Source organism: Danio rerio, chromosome 1, assembly GCF_049306965.1.
Source record: "Danio rerio strain Tuebingen ecotype United States chromosome 1, GRCz12tu, whole genome shotgun sequence".
In the NCBI taxonomy this organism is placed as follows: domain Eukaryota; kingdom Metazoa; phylum Chordata; class Actinopteri; order Cypriniformes; family Danionidae; genus Danio; species Danio rerio.
The window spans coordinates 21,454,636-21,477,009 of NC_133176.1; the positions used below are offsets into that span (position 1 = coordinate 21,454,636).

Sequence of the window (22,374 nt, forward strand, 5' to 3'; positions counted from 1 at the left end):
AATCAAAGCAGTTTCTTATTGATACCGTGTCAGTCAATATCTCCCACCGTAGACAGGAAAACCTCACAGGTGTGTGGCAGGTCTGTTTGGCCAGCATGCTGGGTAATGGACAGCTGCGAACCAGTTTTACACCCATATGTTAGCTGGCATCCCCACAGCAGGCTGTGTATACACACAATTTCTGCACATCAATTCCTCTCCCACAGTTTTTGTGTCTTGTCATACCTAGGTCACATGACCACTCGTTGGGTGACACTGCAGGAAAAATGATCTCGGGGGTTGCCTCGGTGACCGAATCTGGAGGCAGGTTTTGTCCGAGTGGTGTGACCAATTGCGTGCCCTGGATGGACAGGAAGCTAAAATCCCTCTTCCTGCTACATTCGGATAAAAAAATAAATAAACACCAAATAAACAGAGTCTGGCTGCTCTCGCAAGCTCACCCACCCCGTCTCTCCCTCTCTCAGGTTTTTTCTCCCATCAGTCGCTCGCCCCCTCTGTCTCTCTCCGGCTCTACCTCTGCTTTCCTCTCTCTTCTCATGTCATCCTCTCCTCTTGCGGCTGCTCAGTCATGATGCTGGGTAAAGACTACATGTTGGCCATTGTTATAGTGAATTACGAGGGTAGGTACCGCGCGTCGGTGTGTCTGTGTGGATGTGAGTCAGTGCTGCGCATGTAGCTACGCGTCTCCGTTGCGTGTGCATGCTCATAAATGCAGGCGGAGAGGAGAGATAAGGAAGGAGGGAGGATATGCAGCGAAAGGTGTCACGAGCTGTGTGCTGAATACTAAAGTTTGTGCATATGTTCGTGGCACTTGGGTCCGTGAATTTTACAGCTGGCCTCCCCTCCCCCTCCGCCACCACATTCTTTATAGACCGCAGAAAGAGAGTGAGAGGCGTTATCAAAAGTGGGTCGAATGGTAGATCATACATTGAAAACTAGGATCGAGATCGTTTTGTGTATGTCGTGTTTAAAAATGAATTTGCCGAAAAAGTCAGCTTGTTTCCTTTGTACTATGTATTTAGGTTTTGTTGGCTCTGAATGCCGTATTAAGTTTTTAAGGCAGTCGTAGTGACCCACTTTATATATCACGGACTACAAGTCCCACCTCAACATAATAATCAGTATTAAAGAATCTGTACTGCAGTGCCTCATCTCAAATGAAAGGAAACTTGGGTAGAGGAGGCATCCTAATAAGCACTCGTGTTCATTTAGCATGCTGGGAGATTAGATTAGCCGTACATGACTAGTGCTGGCTAATTGCTCTTTCACTCAGTTAGTCAGTTCTGTTGGCTAATTATTAAGTCTCATTGAAGTGAGACGTGCCTTAAAGTGACAAGGGGATTGCTCAGCTTGTGCTTTCATTGTTTTTATATTTGAAAGGAAAGGTATTGGATCATTTGCTCACCCTCACGTTGTTTTTAACTCCTATGACTATTCTTCTTTAGTGGAACATACATGAGAATATATTTTGAAGAATGTTGCTTCCTGCTGTATTTTGCTCCTGCAATTGAAGTTAATGGGAACAGTGACTTTTTTGGCTTTCCTTCAAGCAAAAACTAAAGCCATATAAATATTTTCATTACTTAAAAGGAATGAAATATTCAGTCAAATGAAATGAAAGAGCCAACAGAATAGGCCAATCTCCTTCAGTTTTTCCCCTCTCAGTTGTCAGTATGCCATTTGTAACAATGAGTACGTTTACTTGGACACCAATAATCCAATTAAAATTAAATACTGCGATTTTTGATTAATTTAATCCGATTAAGGTCATAATTGAACTAAAGAGAAATTGAATATAGACATGTGGAGTATGCCGATTTATTCCCTGCTGAAAAATCCAGCTTAAACCAGCCTAGGCTGGTTGGCTGGTTTTAGCTGGTTGACCAGGCTGGTTTTAGAGGGGTTTTGGCCACTTCCAGGCTGGTTTCCAGCCATTTCCAGCCTGGTCTTAGCTGGTCAGGCTGGAAAATGACCAGCCAAATCCAGCTAAAACCAGCTTGACCAGCCTGGTTTAAGCTGGATATAGCTGGTTTTGGCTGGACTCCCAGCTTGGCTAGGCTGGTCAAGCTGGTTTTAGCTGGTCATCTCCCAGCCTGACCAGCTAAGACCAGGCTGGAAATGGCTGGAAACCAGCCTGGAAGTGGCCAAAACCCCTCTAAAACCAGCCTGGTCGACCAGCTAAAACCAGCCAACCAGCTTAGGCTGGTTTAAGCTGGATTTTTCAGCAGGGTTTGCATTATTGAAGTGTAGTAGAGTCATGTTAACACCGAAATCAAACTATTACAGTTATGTAGGACTTTTTCCTGCATTTTGCGACAGGATAGTTCACACACACACACACACACACACACACACACACACACACACACACACACACACACACACACACACACACACACACACACACACAAACTATTCTTTGCACCTACCGAGTCGGTGAAGACCACAGACACCTGCATCGTGAAATGTGGATTTTTTTTTCTTCCATTCAGCATGCGGTATGAACTTCCATTAAAACAACACTCTTCCAGCAGTTCATAGTTGCATTCAATGTCTCGTTTATCACGGGGGCATCCATGAAATGTTCCAGAATGAAAGTGAAAGTGCCAAACTGCAGTTAAATTCGACAAATTAAGAATAAAAACGCCCAAAATGACATGAAATTCCGGAGGAAATGCAGATAGCGTGGGGACGCAATGACGTTAATTTAATTATTATGTGCTATAATATGTAAAACGGGATCATGAAACGAACATTCAAAAAGCAACTCATGCAAGCGGTTAATTATATTATTGTCCTAATTAGATTAAGGCAAATAATTTGAATATCGATGTCCATAAAACGTGTAAACGTAGTCACTGACACCGGTACTGTGGTTTAATTAGGACTGTGCATTAATGCATTTCACAATTCTATACATAAGCTTTCAGATACTGTCTGATATTAGGGTTATGCCAATAGACAATGGCATTTTTACATCGCTTGAAAGTCAGACATCCGATGTTGAGTCGACATTAGGGCTGCTCGATATTGGAAAAATCTGATATTGCGCTATTTTATTTTTCTGTATTAAACATGGTGATATGAATACAGTTTCAGATTTCAATTGCACTATTTGACGATTTTCTGGGGAGTCTAACAGTATGTGGTAACAGAAATTCACAATGCAACAATCACAATGCAAACAAATGCTTTTCTTACTATATACTACTTCTATCAAAACAAATAAGTGAAAATTAAGAGTTTTTTGGCTTGTTTTAAGGTAATTATCTGCCAGTGGGGTAAATTAAATAATCCTATTTTCCCTTTAAAGTGTAGATATTTGGTCTACAAACAAGACAAGTAATTTAAAACAATTCTGTGGCTTTTGGTCAGCTAGAATTTAGACTGGACATTGCATATCTTGAAGTGATTGCCGGACATATTGCATCCCCCCTGTGAACACGGTCCTTTGACCTGTGTGTCCTTTGAGTAAAATAAATAACTTTGGCATTGTGAAACATGTCTAAAGTGCTTATATTGTAGATGTGCATGAGGTCAAATGCTTTCGAACAGCTGCTAAAGACCACCTGCTCTCCACCCAATGATCTCAGTGCAGTCCAACTGAGTTTGGGATGGGGCATCATTTGATAGTTGAATGAGCCTTATTATTAGCCTTGTTAGCCTATATCTAGCAGTTGAAAATGGCTTGTTCATGTTCATCAGTAATTTGAATTAAACACAAATAAGACAAAACATAAGATTATTTGTTAATAATACATGCATATATATTTTTAGTTATATTCAACAGGGAATACTTGAAACAACAAAACAGAGGGAAGAAGCCGTCAGACTTAGTACAATAAAAATAACTTATGTGTCAAACGGAAGCATTTAAGGCAAAACTTATATTGGTTTATTGCGAGAGAAAATAATATTTATGATTAAAATGTTTTCTATGTTCTAAAATATTTGTTTAATGAAGATGATCAAGACAAAAAAGTATATACTTGTTAAAACATTGTTTAAAGCTTTATTGGTCAACATATCCCTGATATGAATTCAATTAAATTCTATATCAATTGATTTACATTTTTATTTAGTAATTTAGCAGACGCTTTTGTCCAGAGCAACTTACAATTGAGGAGGCATTCAGCAATTCAACAAGGAAATGCAATACACACAATATACTTATTACAATGTGCTTATTACATACTTACTATACAAAGGAACTGTTAGGGCTCAGAGAATTAGGGGCTAGAGTAAGGGGGGGGAGGAAGAAGAATGTTTCTACAGGTGGTTTGTCAAGCCCACTCGCCTGTGTGAGGCACACTCAGTTTGGGATTGTTTTGGGATAAGGTTTTGTTCACAGGGGTTCAGGTGATCTGAGAAGAGATGAGTTTTTAATTTTTGTTGTTGCTACAATTTATAAAAGATTAAAGTCAGACGCCGACACGGTGGTTAGCACTGTCACCTCACAGCAGGATGGTCGCTGGCCCCCACAGTCCAAAGGCATGCCATACAGGTGAATTTAATAAACTAAAGTAGCCTTAGTGTATGTGTGTGAATTAGTGTGTATGGATGTTTCCCAGTACTGGGTTGCAGCTGGAAGGGCATCCACGGTGTAAAAACATATGCTGGATAAGTTGGCGGTTCATTCCGTTGTGGCAACCCGTGATGAATAAAGGGACTAAGCCGAAGGAAAATAAATGAATGAATAAAAGTCAGCCAAGCAGCTATTAAACCTGTGTGACCACCTCAAACCCAATGCAAAATCTTGAACGTAAAATCTTTTGCCTTTAAATGAAGGTCCTGATAACATACCAACTGAAATGACTGTAAATGTGTAAATGTGACTGCACCTTTGGTTGATCAAAAAGCATCATTTTAGAAAGTTCTTATCTCTCAAATGCACTTGATTGACCTGTTGAAGGTCTAATGAAACACGTTTACAAAGTTTTGCAGTTTCCAAGTTTTTTTTATGACAGTGAAAGCAAAAGTACAGCCAGTATATGATACAGCTTTGTGAATTTGGATTTATTTTGGACCAACAAGATTTCATTGTGAAAGAAATTACCCAAAAGTGATTTCCGGACATGTTGCATCCACCCTGTGGACTTGGTCCTTTGACCTGTGTGACCGTTGAGTAAACAAATGACTTTGGCATTGTTAAACAAGACCAGTTTATGTATGAGGAACAGCTTTGTGTTGCCTAAAGCATGTGCACTGTAGATTTCCCGTCATTGTGTTTTTGAGTCTAATGGTTCCTTGTGACCTCATAGCAAGTGTCAACAATTTAGAATCTCAGTAGATTCATTTAACATCTGTGTGCTGTTTGTCAACCTTATCATAGATAGATATGAAGCACTTGGACAGCCTACTCATTCTACCTCATCTGTTCATCAAATTAGAAGATGTCATCTTTCATAACCCCTTATTACACTGTTGCAGATATCGTTTTACTTCAGTCATTTGCTATATTCAGTTTTCGGAGGTGCTGATTGCATTAATCATGCACACATTGACAAAACCCCTTTGAGAATCTCTTTAGAGCTGTTTTAAACACACACACACTGAATGTCACGACTCCATGGTTTTGGTGAGGACGTGTTTCCTGGTTTGAATCTGTTCAGCATATGTGTGAGTAACAGACTGCAGTGGTTTACTTTGTGTGTGTGTGTGTGTGTGTGGTTTTCCTCACCCAGATTGCATTGTGTGAATAATGCCCTTACTAACAACTGAAACATGAAACAAACATTCCCAGCTGCTGAGTGAGGACAGACAGAACAGTAGCAAGTTCATGGGAGAGAATACGATTTTAGACTACGATACTACTTTCATTAAAAAAAAACACATTTTAATAAAAGAAAAACTTTATTTTATCATGCTAATGTTACACAAAATGATTATTATGGCATTTGTCAGGTGTTTGATTTTCTTCAACGTTATAACCCTGTTGTATTAACAATGAGTATTCAGTAGCTATCTTACTGCTCGTATATATCACAGAAACGCACCAAGATAAAAAAAGACTCATTATTCCAATAGTATCTGGCTTCAGGAGCTTTAATTATGCAAGGTTGACACTTGAAAGGCTCATGTAAACAGTCCATAGACTGGCTGGTCATTAGCATGCTAGAAATTTGTAAGGAATAGATATTTTGCTGTACTGTTTGTACCATAGTGAATAATAGCATAATACTGACAACTAAGTTGGCAAAGCAGGACATCTTTACACTGAGACAAATAAATGTTAAATAATGTAATATATAAAAAAAAAAAAATTGTTGCTTGTTTATTTAACAGGGACAATAGACTTGACATTGTTATACAAAGATAACCAATGTTGTGTACATATCGCAAACAAATCAAGACATACGAGAAATTATAAATGCATGTCATTTGGCATATGCTGAAATGGCTTTAGTGTAATATAGTGACCCAAAAGAATTTCTCTTAGATGGCCGGCCAGCCATAGGAAGAGTCCTGATGGTTCCAAACATCTTCCACTTACAGATGATGGAAGCCACTGTGCTCATTGGAGCTTCCAGGGTTACAGATTTTTTTCTGTACAGAATTACAGAATTTACAGAAATACAGAAGGTTACAGAATTTTTTCTGTAACCTTCCCCAGCCTTGTACCTCAAGACAATCCTGTCTCAGAGGTCTACAGACAAGTCATTTGTCTTCATGCTTGGTTTGTGCTTTGACATGCACTGTCAACCCTGATACCTTATACAGACAGGTGTACGCCTTTTTAAATCATGTCCAGTAAACTGAATTTACCACAGGTGAACTGCAATTAGGCTGCTGAAAACATTTCACGAATGATCACTGAAAAGAGAATGTACCTGAGCTCAATTAAGAGCTTTACGACAAAGGCTGTGAATACTTAAGTACATGGGATTTTTCAGGTTTTTTGTTTTTAAAAAATTTGCAACAATTTCAAAAAATCTTTTTTTTTACATTGTCATTATGGGCTATTGTGGGTAGAATTTTGAGGAAATAAATGAATTTAATCCATTTTGGAATAAGGCTGTAACCTAAAAACATGTAGAAAAAGTGAAGTGCCATACTTTCCGAATGCACTGTATGTGCACATGATAGTGCTCATCTTTTGCAGAGTATAGCTGTTTGTGAATGTAAAAGATAGACTTTTACAAAAGATCTAAGAGCATAATAAATAAAATATTTTCCTCTAAATGAAAACTGTGAATGGACAAAATTAGTTGTCAGCAGTGTTTTCTCTCTATAAGTAGACAGATAACAAGCTATTGGATCATTGGGTTTATTGTTCGAATAAACCTTCTGAGACTCCTGAGGTAAAGGGAAATATGTGTGGTAAACCTTGGATGCAGTCTATTGAGTTACACCTTTAAAACTGAAAACAACCCTTTAACACCATGTCAGTGTTTAGTCTTTTTAAAAATATCAGAGTAATTGTCAATTATGTATATTGGACCATCCCACAAAAAAGTAGAATGCCCCAAATCGTTATATCAAACATTAACACTCTTGAAGTGTAGCTCAGCCAATCAGATTAGAAAAACTAAATGATATACATATAATACTTAATGCATACCCATTACCATGTTATAAATGCATGCTTAGTGTTTTTTTTTTTTTTGTAGCGGCCATTTGTAGAAGTCTTGGGTATGTTGGTTGACCTACTATATTTGTGTTTACAGATATCTGGGGCGAGCAGTCATTTCAGACAGACCCTGATTTGCCTCCAGGATGGAAGATGATGACAGACATGGCTGGTATTTATTACTGGCACATTCCAACGGGCACCACACAGTGGGAGCGGCCCGCCCCATGCCATCCAGTGCCAACTGGACCCAGCCATGCCAGCCGCAAACACTCACTGGGTTCCCTGTCGCCTTCACCCACCCCAGATCATGAGGTATGATCCATTTGAGGCCACATGATTAAGAAAATAATACGTTTTATCCACATTGACCAATCACTTTTTCTGTATCTAGTCGATGTCTCATGCCGATGTGTTTTTCGGAGCGTCGAGTCGTTCGGGCAGCACCACTTCTGACAGTTCGTCTGAGCCCGCTCCCATCCCGTCTTCTTCATGTCTGGACCCGACCCCCATCCTGTCCTCAAACTCATCCTCATCCTCTGACGCAAATGTTCCTTCCTGTGGATTCGTCAACAGCTGCTACTTTGTAAGTTTTTTTTCTTTTTTTCTTTTTATCAGTGTCCCATTTGACAGTATATGTGCAATACTTTATGGTCATAACCTGCCATACTTTGGGTGCAGAGCTTTCACAATGAGTGTGTAGAATTTCACAGTGATTTAGTTGTGTAGAAAAATTGATAAAACGCCACATTAGCATTAAGTTATCGTTTATAAAAGAAACAGAGTTCTTGCTGTTACATATGTGACTATGCATAAGTTGCCATGGATTAAATAGAGCTTGGTAAAAAAATATATATATATCTATCACACTTATTTACTTTATATCTGTAAATTTCAGTTATCTGAAAGAAAAAAAATAAACAGGCATATCAATAAATCTTAATGGCCTAGTTATTTTTGAATTTCAATTGCTTCTGGGCTTATTTATAAGTGGGTTTGGATCTCTTTTTGGTCCTTTGAGTCTTAGTCTACTTTACAGATATGCTGTCTGCTTTAGTGCGAGACGAGGTTAACAGCACCTCACATCCTTTTCTCTGTTTTCAACATGGGAAAGTGATACATACAGCGTTTATTACAACTGTCAAATAAATACTTTAAAAGAGACTTTTTAAACCTTAAATTCAAATTTTGCTTTTGTAAAAAAAATCTAATGTTACTAGGTTAGTTAGGAATTATTGGTTGAAACCATTTTTACTTTGTTGAGAAATAAGTCTATTAAGACGTAGTTTTCATGTGTAATTTATTGTAGTAGTTCCCAACAGGGGATACCAGCCCACAAGGAGACCTCATCAAGCTCTGTGGGGGGGTCGCATCATAACATTTTTTTTTAGCAGTGGACAATTAGGAGAATGATCATGCTGCCTTAGTTAATTTTATCTCCTGGCTGACCAAAACATTAACAAATTTGTAATTCGTCCTCCACAAAAAAAGTATCTGATTCGCCTTCTGCAGTTAATAGTAATGACCCAAGAACACTGGACCCAGGTGAGTAAGCTCCAAACATTTCTGGTCACAGTGCTAGCAATGCTTGAAACACGAAATGCATGAAATACCAAGATAGTTACCTAAACTATGGTTTTATTCTACTTTCTTGAAGCAAAGAGTCTCTGATCCAGCCACAGAGCATTATCTGCGCCAAAGTTCTTGCTAACGAATGCATGAGGCCGTCAAAATTTATAATACATTTGCAGGCGACTCATCCCCAATACGGCAAGATGTACCCATACAAATGACCTACTGATGGTTTGTTTTTATATTTTACATCAGGCGTGCGTGAACATATCTAGGTGTAGTAATAAACATACCGTTGGTTCGAAAACAACGTTTTTTTTTGTTATACCTACTCCAAACTTATATGAATGATAATATCATTCAATGTAGAGGGGGGCCTTACAATATTTTCCGGGGGGAAAGGGGGGAAAAACGGGTTAGGAACCACTGATTTATTGGTTTATCTAAAAAATAGATATTAAGGCATGGTTATCAAAATATAAATAATGTTGTTGTTAAAAATATTGAAATGTTGAAACACCATTCATAAGTTTCTTTTGCACTACTGGTGAAAAAAGTCTAAATATTTTTATAAATTTAAATAACTATTTATTATTTATTGATTTATATATATCGCCACCTTGGAATTATAAGGTTTTATCTGCGTTCTGAATAATTTTGAGATATTGAGCTTCAAAGTTTTTGCATTCCATATAGCAAACAGTATGTGTGTAACATTTGTTTTAAATAAAAACTCTTAAAATGTTAAAAACTTCTAAACATCCCATAATGTAAATAAGTTGTCATTTAATAAGAATATGTCAATAACTCAATTTTTACAAAAATATCAGATAGAACCTTATAATTCTAAGGTGACAATAGGTATATCTATTAGATATTATTAAGCAGAATTTTCAGCAGCCTTTACTCAAGTTTGCACTTGAATCTTTTTATGATTTCCAGATTTTGTGTTAAGAAAATAATTAAACACTTAAATAAATAAAGTCTTAATTACAGAGTTGCTGATTTTTCGTTTTTTGGAATCTGTTTTTTATTTATATCGTCAACATTTGAAGTCAATCAAAAAGTTTTACAGAATAGTCCTAAGACAAGAAAGGGTGTTCAATAGTTTTACATTCTACTTGATCCACTTCAAATGTTGCCTCTATATTGTACTTTCGAATATAAATATGTTGTGATGTATAGACAGAGACTGGTCATTCATTTGGATAAATCTATAACTATGTGCATGTTTGTGTGTGTAGCCTCGCTCCTCATCCCTACAGATAATGCCAGGGAAGGACAGACACTCAGAGGCTCGCCATCGGGAAGAGGACAAGGTAAAACTAACAGTTTACTCTAATAATGTTGTGGAAAACAGCTTGTGTTATCATACGACTCTTGGAACATAAAAGATTGCAACATCCATACTTCATCCAATCAAATCTTAACCAAACAAACAACATCCAGCAGCTCTACACATCCAGTACACACACACACACACACGCTTGTGGAGTGATCTAACAACCCTGTCTTGTCTCTTTCCACACTCCCACCCCTGACCCTTCAACCTCGTCCTTCCTTTTTTTCTGTTTGTTTGTTTGTGTGAATAATGGTGCAGAAACAGCCATGGAGTGATTTTGCAGTGGGAAAGATTGATAGTGAGATCTGGAAGGTTAGTATCTCAGGCAGGTTTTTTTATTGAACTGCTGAGCCAAATACACAGTAGAATGTTTCAGGAGACAGTGCTTACAAACATTAACTATATTAGTATATCCTTTTTGAGGCTCAAAATGCCTCTTTTGCTAAATAATTTGCAAATATTAAACAAAAAAATATATAAAATATTATTTTGCAACTTTTTTCTGCATTATTAAAAATTCTTAAACATACTGAAGCAAAAATAACCAAACATAATGTTCTACTGGTGTAGGTGTGCTCTGAGGTTCTGTACTCCGTCAAACCTTCCTTACGTTTTGACCTTTCTTCTGAGCATGGCTTTTGTCTTCTGTTGTCTATCTACAAAGCAAAAATCATTTATAGAACTAAATTAGTCTTTCTAGCACCTTCATAATTTTTTTGTTGATTTAAGCATAAACTGAAGTTTGTAAGTGTCATGCTTAACAAGAAATATATTGAGGTAAGAAAAAAACTACAGATGTATTCTCTCAAAATTAGTTTTAGGGTTCATATTTGTTCACACTTGGCAGGTTTGGTTGCTCTGTTAATGTGGTTCACTTACATAATTGTGAACGCTAAGCTCTAAACTTTGATGCGCACCAAACTAGTGGGCGTAGGCATAAGATGATGGATCTTGGTCCGCTTCCATACAAACTCTGTTGTGATTCAATTGAAATGTTGGCAATTGAAGTATTGTTTTGTATATCTGGTAAGTTCCTTTTAAAATACACAGTATAAAAACTATGGACTCTTTTCACATTTTTGAATATCTCAGGAACAGAAGTCATCATAGTTGGGTTAACATAGAAGGCGGTGAACGGGAGAGTACTCCTTGTATTCCTATTTGCTCAAGTAATAAAAAAAAACTTCATTATACTGTTTTCATGATTTTCGATAAAGGCAAAAAAAAAGTTTAAGACAAAAAAAAAAGTTTAAAAAAAAGTTTATAATGGCAGTCGGAAATTAACTGTGCCACTGATAGACACTGCATTACAAACATTTAGCATATTTCAGTTCAAGTTTATTTGTATATCACTTTTCACAATAATTATTGTTTCAAATCAGCTTTACAAAAGGTGTACACTATTGCATTACAATTAAAATAAAAAAGTTCAGGTTATTAGTTACAATAACTTTATTAGATAATAATTTTAATAGCTTATAACTTGAACTAATTACCTAGTAACCAATAGCTATTAACATTTATTTTCCTTTTTTTTGTAATTTGATGCAAAATCTATATAAATAGTATAGCTTTATAAATTTACATACATTTACGTACACAAAGATATCAAAAACATTCAAGGAATTAAGATGCTGATGACCCTTAAATGAACCATCACCATCTTGTGAAAAGGGTCCATTGCAGTGGTCACCAAACTTGTTCCTGGAGGGCCGGTGTCCTGCAGATTTTAGCTCCAACCCTAATCAAACACACCTAAAGAAGCTAATCAAGGTCTTACTAGGTATACTTGAAACATCCAGGCAGGTGTGTTGAGGCAAGTTGGAGCTAAACCCTGCAGGGACACCGGCCCTCCAGGGCCGAGATTGGTGACCCCTGGTCCATTGCCTTAAAACAGGAACAATGTGAACTCTAAGTGAACCAGATAAACAGAGACCTGGACTTCAAGTGTGAATGCGTTAGATAGATATATATATATAATTAAAAACATTATTAAAAAATTCTCATGAATTCTTTTATATTTAGATTAACATCTTAAAGTTGACAATGAATTAAAAATATATTTTTTACAAATCAGACAATCGCTTAGAAATGTTTATTTATTTAGATTGAGTGAATAGTTCTGAATAAGTAAATGATTTTTGCTGTGATATTGCATTAAATCTATGTATTATTACTCTGTTTCTGCTCATACTTTTAATTGTATCCTTTTTAAAAGGCACAGGGTTAAACTTGTGTTTGTTTTCAAACTGGTAATCATTTCCAATTCAGTTTTCAATCACTCATCGCAGGATCTTTATATTCCTGTTTTATTTGGAAAGATCTGCCCATGAAACACAGATCTCAGCACTCAGCCCACTTTCTCCATGGTGGGTTTGTGCGCTCATGTTTTAAGTAAACCCTGCTTTATCTCTGCTCAAGGATCTACAGGCGGCCACAGTAAACCCTGACCCCAGTCTGAAAGAGTTTGAAGGCGCAACTCTCCGCTACGCCTCCCTTAAGCTACGGTTTGTGAAAGAGAATAAATAAACATATACGGGAGAGAATAAAATGGCAGTGAAGTGAGATGTAAAACTGTCTATATGCCTGTGTTTAGAAACCCTGCTCCTGTGGAAGAGGAAGATTCCAGCAGCATTAACAGTGACCCTGAGGCCAAGGTGAGTGTATGAGTTTGTTCTGCACAGATAACAGATCTTCACACATAAACAGCCCTACACAGAATTTATTTTAGTCTTCTTGAGGACTGCATTCAAATGAACACCTGCCAAGCTATGAAGAAAATATATATATAATATATATATATATATATATATATATATATATATATATATATATATATATATACACACACAAGATAATGCTAACACTTTAAAATAATGATACATTAATTAATGTCTTTATTAACACTAACAAACAATTAGTAATATATTCATCTTTGCTAAACATAGTTTATATTAAGTTAAATACCATTAGTTCAAATTGGTTTATGTTAACTGACAGTACATTTAATTTTTATAGTGCATTAGTTAAAGGGATGGTCCAGAGTGTATTTTTGAGGCTTGGTTGTGTTTATAAGATGAAAAGCAATGTATGATGATGCTTCTTTTGTGGAAAATAACATTATTTTTTCACGTATCTTACTTTGATTATATACAGCTACTCAGATAACATGAAAACGACAATCATATTAACTAGTTCCTCCAAAAGCCCGCCTTCAAGAGGCTCTGATTGGTCTGCTAACTAAATGAGCTGTGATTCGCTGGTCGGCTCCTAAACACTGTTAATCAGAGTAGCTGTTAGCCCTATCAGTTTGTGCCTGAATCAGACATAAAATGAAGAGGACACAGCTAAACCTCACGCCTGCTCTCCAAAATAAAATCTGACAAGTGTCTTTTACATATATTCAGAATAAGCATGTGTAAGTAATATGAAATGTTCACATATCCTTTGTTATTTGAGATGTAGAACGCAGGGAAAGCAGCCGCATAGAGAGACACTGGTGAAGATTGTGGGTGTTTACAGTGGTTTGACAGATAAATATAAATGTGTAGCTAAATTGTTAACGATGCCAAACAACATTTATTATTGTTTACATCCTTGTTTGCATCATTGCTACAACATATTGTTAATGCTAAAATTGATCCATGTAATTGATGTATTTTATAAAATACTTAAAATACTTGATGTAAACAAATAAAATACTTAGAGGTTGTGGCTCAAAATCCACTTCTTCTATTATGGTTGGAGCTGTTTTTTAGCTGAATCCAGCACTGAACTTAGGAGAGATTCTGAAAGTTCTCCTTTGTCAATTGCTAGCTATATATTTGCGTTTGGACGGCATTTTAGCTCTCTCTGTTATAACATTACAGCGCCTCTGGCCATGCCTTTTTGCTGTGTGTGCACATGTTAAATCCGCATAACCTGTAGCGCTCGTGATCTCTCTAGCCATGATGTATTTTTTCTAGTTCCCAAACTTCGTTCGCTGTAGGCTTTGCTAAGCTAACTCTGTAAAAGCCAATGTCTCCCTTTGCATCGAACTTTGAGCGTATTACATTCAGAGGTGTTTTTTCTGTTCACACAGCTACATCGCACATGAACTAAATTTTAAAATATGATATCGTAGTGAACCATGAGCAATAAAAGCTTTACAGGATTATTCATTCTTAGATAATGTTAGTGAGTACATGAGCTAACATTTAACAATGGACCGTTATTCTAAACTGTTACTAAGATACTATACTGCTGAGTTTCAACATTGTATGGTTAAGGTCTAATTATAAGAATCTTGCCATAGTAGACAAACATAATAAAATCAACAAACAATTACTTTAAATTTACTTAAAAATGTCAGTTTTGTCTCTTATATGATAAACTGTAAAACGTTTACCTCACTTTAAATTTTATTAGATGTAACCGTGTACACATTTTTACACCAAACATTTGGGTCGCCACATCGGAATGTCCGCCAACTTATCCAGCATATTTTACGCAATGGATGTGCCCTTTCAGCTGCAACCCAACACTGGGAAACACCCACACACACTTTTCATACACATACACTACGAATAAATTAGCTTATTAAATTCACCTATAGCGCATGTCTATAGCGGAGCACCTGTAGGAAACCCACGCAAACAATGGGAGAACATACAAACTCCACACAGAAATGCCAACTGAACCAGCCGAGGCTCAAACTAGTGATTAGTTTCGCTTATTGTTAGAAGGTTTGAAAAAAAAGTATAATTTATGGGATTTGTTTGTATTAACACAGTTTTTAAAGTTCTCTTTAGCTGTAACGTTAACTAGTATTTACATGTATTTATTTGTCTGTAATAAGTACGATAAATGTATATTTTAAGAGGATAAGCTCAAATTGTTTTATAAACATAGTATATTGGTGGAATTTGGTGTTGCTGCCAGTTTTAAACATCTAATGTAATTCTAGATGTATAGTGCCATCTAGTGGCTGCTCAGTGAAATGCAAATACTTGTCGTGCTTGGAAATGAAGACTCTCAACCATGATCTTCATTTTCTTGAGTCAGAAAGCCAGTATTGAGGTAATAAAACATAGATGCTAATATATAATTTAATATAATATAATATAATATAATATAATATAATATAATATAATATAATATAATATAATACAATAAATATAATATAATATAATATAATATAATATAATATAATAAAAAATAATACTAAACACTATGTCTCAAAAAAAAAACACATGACATTATTTGCTACAGATTTATGCATCAAAACACTCAATGTAAAATATATCAATTATACAAAAAATGCTAAATTAATAATAAAAAAAGGTTTAACTACAAATTTTATTTGATCTTTACCTTGTTGATGGACAAAAGTTGACACTAAAAATTTCACAAAATATATGTTATATGGTTATACTTACTAATTTGATAATAAAAATACAATACAAAGAATATCTTTTAATATATTTTTTAAATTGTTTTATTTATTTATATGTTTTAATTTATATATTTTTGTATTTTAAAAAATGCCATTTTAGTCTTTACTAGCATATCATAATCTGTATATATGCATGACTTTATTGTTCCTCATTTTAACTATTTTATAATAAAATAAAATAAAATATTTATAATGCATAATATTTTACGTTACCTTTTTTTCAGCAGTCATTCATAAATATAAAGTGTAAAAGAAGAGTTATTGATTTAATTGATCATTATCAAAATACATTGTGAACATTGTCTTAGAAAGTTCAAGTTATCCATTTCTTTCCAAAAAATCATACCAAGACTAAACATTTGAACAGACATTTAAACTTGATGGCATATGTTGCACTCAGGTCTGTGCATTGCAACTGCACGGTAACACACTGTAAGTCAATTTTTAACTGTAACTGGATTTTTAATTGCCAGATAACCTCATCTAATATTCAGTTCATACTTTCTCAAAGTCGCACTCTTACTCTCCCCGTTCTCTCTTCCTCTATGCATGTTTCACACTCTTCCTCTTGAGGATCTGTCCTTTCAGCAGCAGTTAAAATCAAACCCATAGAGCACGACAACATTCTGCCTATTATTAATCTCCGTTACACATAAACTCTTTCATTATGGAGGCTCCTCATCACCCATTGTCAGAAAAAGAGAGAGACTGAATAATGGATGATGCTGCTCTCAGAATGCTGGGAGTGAGATACCGATAGGAGAAAGGAAGATGAAAGAAAAGATCTTCCAGTAACAGGGGTCTTGGTGTTTGATCTCAGCATTCTGATATTTGTGTGTGTGTGTGTGTGTGTGTGTGTGTGTGTGTGTGTGTGTGTGTGTGTGTGTGTGTGTGTGTATGTGTGTGTGTGTGTGTGTGTGTGTGTGTGTGTGTAAATGATCATGCATGTGTATGAAGGCACTCTGTCTCTCTTTCTCTCTCTCTCTCTCTTGTTCTCAGTGATTATAACTGAAGCTATTCTTAGAAGGTGCCATTTGAAAGTTTAAAGAGGTGTTTCCTCAGTTCAGTCTTTCTCACTGTAGAGTAGGAGGATTTCTGAATATGAAGCATATTGTAATGCAGTATGTAAACACATAATGGATAGGACATAATCTATTACATAATATAGTTGAAGTCAGAATTATTATCCCCTCCTTTAAATTGTTTTCTAGCTAATCCTTTAAATGTCAATTTAAACTGTATAGAAGTGTCTTTAAAAATATCTGGTAAAATATAATTTTACTGTCACCATGACAAAGATAAAGTAGATCAGCAATTAGAAATTAGTTATTAAAACTATGATGTTTAGAAATGTGTTGAAAAAAAAAATCTTCTCTCCATTAAACAGAAATTGGAAAAAAAAAATAAACGGGGGCTAATAATTTTGACTTAAACTGTATATTTAGGATTTGTGACCCTGAACCACAAAGTCAGTTATTAGTGTCTTTTTCTAAAATTAAGATTTAGGCATCTGAATAAATAAGCTTTTCATTAATGTATAGTTTTTTTTTACAATTGGATTATTTTGACCTGGATACAACTATTAAATAATCTGGAGTGTGCAGGGGCAAACAAAAGAAAATGCTGACAAAATCACCTTTAAGTTAACGAAAATGAGGTTGTTAGCAATACATATTACTAATTTAAAAAAATTTCAAGTTTTGATATAATTAAATCAGGTCATTTACTAAATACTTTCAAGGAACATGGTCTTTATTTAATATTTTAATGATTTTTGGACTAAAAGAAAGATCTATAATTTTAACCTATTCAGCATATTTTTAACTCTTCCCACAAATATCCATGTGCAACATAAGACACGTCTTATTGTCCAGAGTCATATTTGAATATGTCAAACTCATAATAATCTTCAGTCTTAACTCATATATAGGCATGGACAAGGAAATTAAAGAGCACTTGAAAACTCTCCTGGAGTACTGGAAGAGCATCCGCTGTGTAAAATATATGCTAGATAAGTTGGTGGTTCATTCCGCTGTGGCGACCTCTGATAAATAAAGGGACTAAGCCGAAGGAAAATGAATGAATGAACGAACGAAGGAATGAATATCATTTTGTTTTAATTTCTTGACATTAAAAATCAGGGATAGCTTGGCATATATTGGTATTGTGTTGTCTTAAAAAGTAATACAAATCCGTCTGAATATAACAATAGAGTATGTTTTTATCTTTTTTTTGGCAAAAAGGAAATTCTCTAAATGAAATGTTTCATCAGTGGGTGTGTTTTTTTTTATTCCAGTGTTTTGCCGTGCGCTCTCTCGGTTGGGTAGAGATGGCTGAAGAGGATTTGGCTCCGGGTAAAAGCAGTGTCGCTGTAAACAACTGCATTCGTCAACTGTCCTACTGCAAGAATGACATACGAGACACTGTGGGCATCTGGGGAGAGGTGAGCTACAGCTACACACACACACACACACACACACACACACACACACACACACACACACACACACACACACACACACACACACACACACACACACACACAGAAACAAATACATTTCTAAAAATCTTTTGCACAATCTTTGCACAGTTTTACCAGAACCTTTGAAGTTTGAAATAGTTCTGCTGCTTTACACAAATATTTTTTTTAATATCCATATGCTGGGGCAAAGGAGTGGCGCAGTAGATAGTGCTGTCGCCTCACAGCAAGAAGGTTGCTGGGTCGCTGGTTCGAATCTCGGTTCTGTGTGGAGTTTGTATGTTGTCCCTGCCTTCGCGTGGGTTTCCTCCGGGTGCTCTGGTTTCCCCCACAGTCCAAAGACATGCGGTACAGGTGAATTGGGTAGGCTAAATTGTCCGTAGTGTGTGTGTGAATGTGTGTGTGTGTGTGGATGTTTTCCAGAAATGAGTTGCGGATGGAAGGGCATCCGCTGCGTAAAAACTTGCTGGATAAGTTGGCGGTTCATTCCGCTGTGGCGATGCCAGATTTATAAAGGGACTAAGCCGACAAGAAAATGAATGAATGGATGAATGATCCATATGCCTGCCTATAAATAAATTCAATTAGAATTTTATTTTACTTAAGGATAAAGATAAAAATTATATAGCGATCACTAATACTTGCATATTACTATAATATTTAAAGTTTCAATTAAAAACAAACCCAAAAGTCCAAACCCAAAAGTACACAAAGTTCAGTTTCTATTTATTGTTTGATATACAGGCAGTAATCTACATTTAAATAAAAAAATTGTATGCAATCATGTAAAAAATAAGGCAGATATGGTTCAACAACAGTTTATTGTTATAGTTAGGAGACCACTTAAACATTCAGAGTTTTTGTAGATGTACTGAATTTGCTACAGTAGGTGTTTGTTTAAGTAAATTTTACTGTTGGTTTTATTTATTTTATTCAGCATTTCTTTACGTTTCAGATAGAAAATATAAATATTTTTTAATCATTCATTCATTCATTTATTCATTTTCTTGTCAGCTTAGTCCCTTTATTAATCTGGGGTCGCCACAGAATGAACCGCCAACTTATCCAGCAAGTTTTTACGCAGCAGATGCCCTTCCAGCCGCAACCCATCTCTGGGAAACATCCACACACACACTCATACACATTAAAGTTAAACATTAAATATTGCATATAACAGGTTCAGATAATTATAGTTCTAGACTAATTTCTAGACCAATATAATCTGCAGTGCAAATATTTACAGAAATACTTTTCTAAACTATATGAGCTGTGTAAATCGAAACTTTAAATGTAATGCTTTGTGACACATTGTCTACACGCCATTTAATTACATTGTTTCACAATCACAAAAACTGAGCGATTATAAGATTTTTTTATAAGATAAGTTTATTTTGCGTTTACAGTTGAAGGCAAAATTATTAGCAACTTATTAGCTAAATAATTATCTGTGAATTGTTTATTGTTTTACTATTTCCCAAGTGATGTTTAACAGAGCAAGGATATTTTCCCAGTATGTCTGATAATATTGTATACATATATAATGGATAGGATATAATCTATTACATAAAATATACAATTGAAGTCAGAATTATTAGCCCCCCTTTGAATTCTTTTTTCTTTTTTAAATATTTCCCAAGTGATGTTTAACAGAGCAAGAACATTTTCACATTAAGTCTGATAATACATTTTTTCCTCTGGAGAAAGTCTTATTTATTTTATTTTGGCTAGATTAAAAGCAGTTTTTAAATTATTTAAAAACATTTTATGGTCAAAACTATTAGCCCCTTTAAGCTACTGTATATATTTTTTGATTGTCTACAGAACAAACCATCGATATACAATAACTTGCCTAATTACCCTAATTAACCTACAGTACTAAAGCCTCTAAATGTATATATATATATATATATATATATATATATATATATATATATATATATATATATATATATATATATATATATATATATATATATATATATATATATGTATTTTATTGTATTTTTTGCCTAGAATAAAATGTTAGTTTATTTAGGTCAATATTAATAGCCCCTTAAAATTTAAGTTTTTTGACTGGCTACAAAACAATGTCTTTATATTGCACTTAATACTAGTGTCTCCCAAAATAACTAGTACAATAATATGTAATCCTCATGGCAAAGACACAATAAATAAGTTATTAAAAGAATTATCTTTAAAAATGTCTTTGTTAAACAGCACTTTAGAATGTTTGATTTTTTTCAAAAAGGGCTAATGATATTGCTTTTAACTGTAAAAAGAACCGTTAAAACTGCATTTATTGTTTGAGTTTCCTGATAGAAAATGTGCAGATTTGTAAAGTTGAAACACTTTTTTATTAAAAACACAATTTTTATTAAGTAAGCTCTGCTATAAAGGGTTTTTTATTGTTTTATTTATGCATAAGCTGAATCAACATAGACTAAAAGATAAATCTTGGGGTTTAAGATTCAATTTCTATTCATTATGATGAAGAAAATATCACATGTGCAGTGGTTAAAACATTTCTGCAGTTCATACAGTATGTGTATCATACTCAAAGAACCCTGGTAAACACTTGTATTTTTACATCACTAGTTCTCTTTAACTAATCTTTTCAGTATTCTTCATATTCACATTCATTCAAAATATGTACAAGGTTTCTAAACATACCTTGTGTCATTTTGATAGAGGAGAACATAGAATTGGGGATAAACTGTAAAAAAGTCAAGGCGAGAAAGAATAAGAGTAACAAAGAGGAGAAGCTGAAAATGTCATGCAGGAAAAGCAACTGAATAGAATGGGAAGAGGAAGAAAGAGAGTTTAATGTGTTGTGACAGGACACAGGAAGAGAGCCTCTGTTCTCCTTCTGCCTTTTATTTTCTGGTCTGATCATTTATTCATTACTTCCAACATGCATACGAGCACAACCATGCTTAGACCTTATAGCTGTGACATTGATTCCAAAACCTAGTGAGTTGCTACATGGGTAGTATTTCAAGGCACAATGGCTGCATTTATGTCTCAAAAGCTGTTCCAGATCATAGACAGCATTAGTATTTTATCTCCACTGTTTATAGACCTCTGTATAAAAATAGTTAACTAAACCATGTTGAATGGTAGCGAAGCAGTGGTGCAGTAGGTAGTGCTGTCACCTCACAGCAAGAAGGTTGCTGGTTCGAGCCACGGCTCAGTTGCCGTTTTTGTGTGGAGTTTGCATGTTCTCCCTGCGTTCGCGTGGGTTTCCTTCAGGTGTTCCGGTTTCCCCGAGAGTCAAAAGACATGCGGTACAGGTGAATTGGGTAGGCTAAATTGTCCGTAGTGTATTAGTGTGTGTGTGTGTGTGAATGTGTGTGTGGATGTTTCCCAGATATGGGTTGCAGCTGGAAGGGCATCCGCTGCATAAAAACTTGCTGGATAAGTTAGCGGTTCATTCCGCTGTGGCGACCCCTGAATAATAAAGGGACTAAGCCGACAAGAAAATGAATGAATGTTGAATGCTGAAAATCATTAATAATATATATTTAAGACTTGAAACTTGACATTTTTACCAGGTGTTGATAACAACCAAAGAAATACGCACGCACACACACACACACACATCTAATTAGTTTACAAATGAAGTTATGTGTAATAAAATTAAATGACACAGGAAAAATTATTAAACACATAAAGAAAGTCAGCTGTAGAATGGCAGTGATAGCCCAGACAGCAGCTGAAATCTCTCAGTGTTATTCAGCAGCCATCTGCCTTTTGTCATTGTAAATTAATATTAGCTGCTTCAGTCCAACATCTATATAATCAGGATGATGAAGATGAAACCAGAGTTTATGTTTAAGCAAGACAATGATCCAAAACGCAATCAAGGAAACTCGCAAATGGCTTCAGAGAAAGAAAATCAAGCTGTAGAATTGCCCAGCCAATCACCTGACCCGAATTCAATAGAAAATGCAAAATAAAGATCAGATTTAACAGATGAG

The 22,374-nt window shown here is 35.3% G+C and overlaps 1 protein-coding gene across 7 annotated transcripts in view; it reads left to right on the forward strand.

Annotated features, from left to right (window-relative positions):
- apbb2b (amyloid beta (A4) precursor protein-binding, family B, member 2b) overlaps nt 1-22,374 on the forward strand; it is a 102,322-nt gene that overhangs the window by 57,675 nt on the left and 22,273 nt on the right. For 2 of the 7 annotated variants that reach the window (XM_068221136.2, XM_073950575.1), the window contains exons 1-8: nt 480-620; nt 7,668-7,885; nt 7,965-8,156; nt 10,387-10,461; nt 10,743-10,796; nt 12,906-12,991; nt 13,081-13,141; nt 18,215-18,361. In XM_068221136.2, coding sequence (XP_068077237.2) covers nt 569-620; nt 7,668-7,885; nt 7,965-8,156; nt 10,387-10,461; nt 10,743-10,796; nt 12,906-12,991; nt 13,081-13,141; nt 18,215-18,361 — 885 coding nt within the window. In that variant the 5' untranslated portion in view covers nt 480-568. Of the gene's footprint in view, nt 1-479; nt 621-7,667; nt 7,886-7,964; nt 8,157-10,386; nt 10,462-10,742; nt 10,797-12,905; nt 12,992-13,080; nt 13,142-18,214; nt 18,362-22,374 lie in introns of those variants that run through there. The other 5 variants (XM_688300.11, XM_009307588.5, XM_068221135.2 and 2 more) reach the window with 3 other exon arrangements.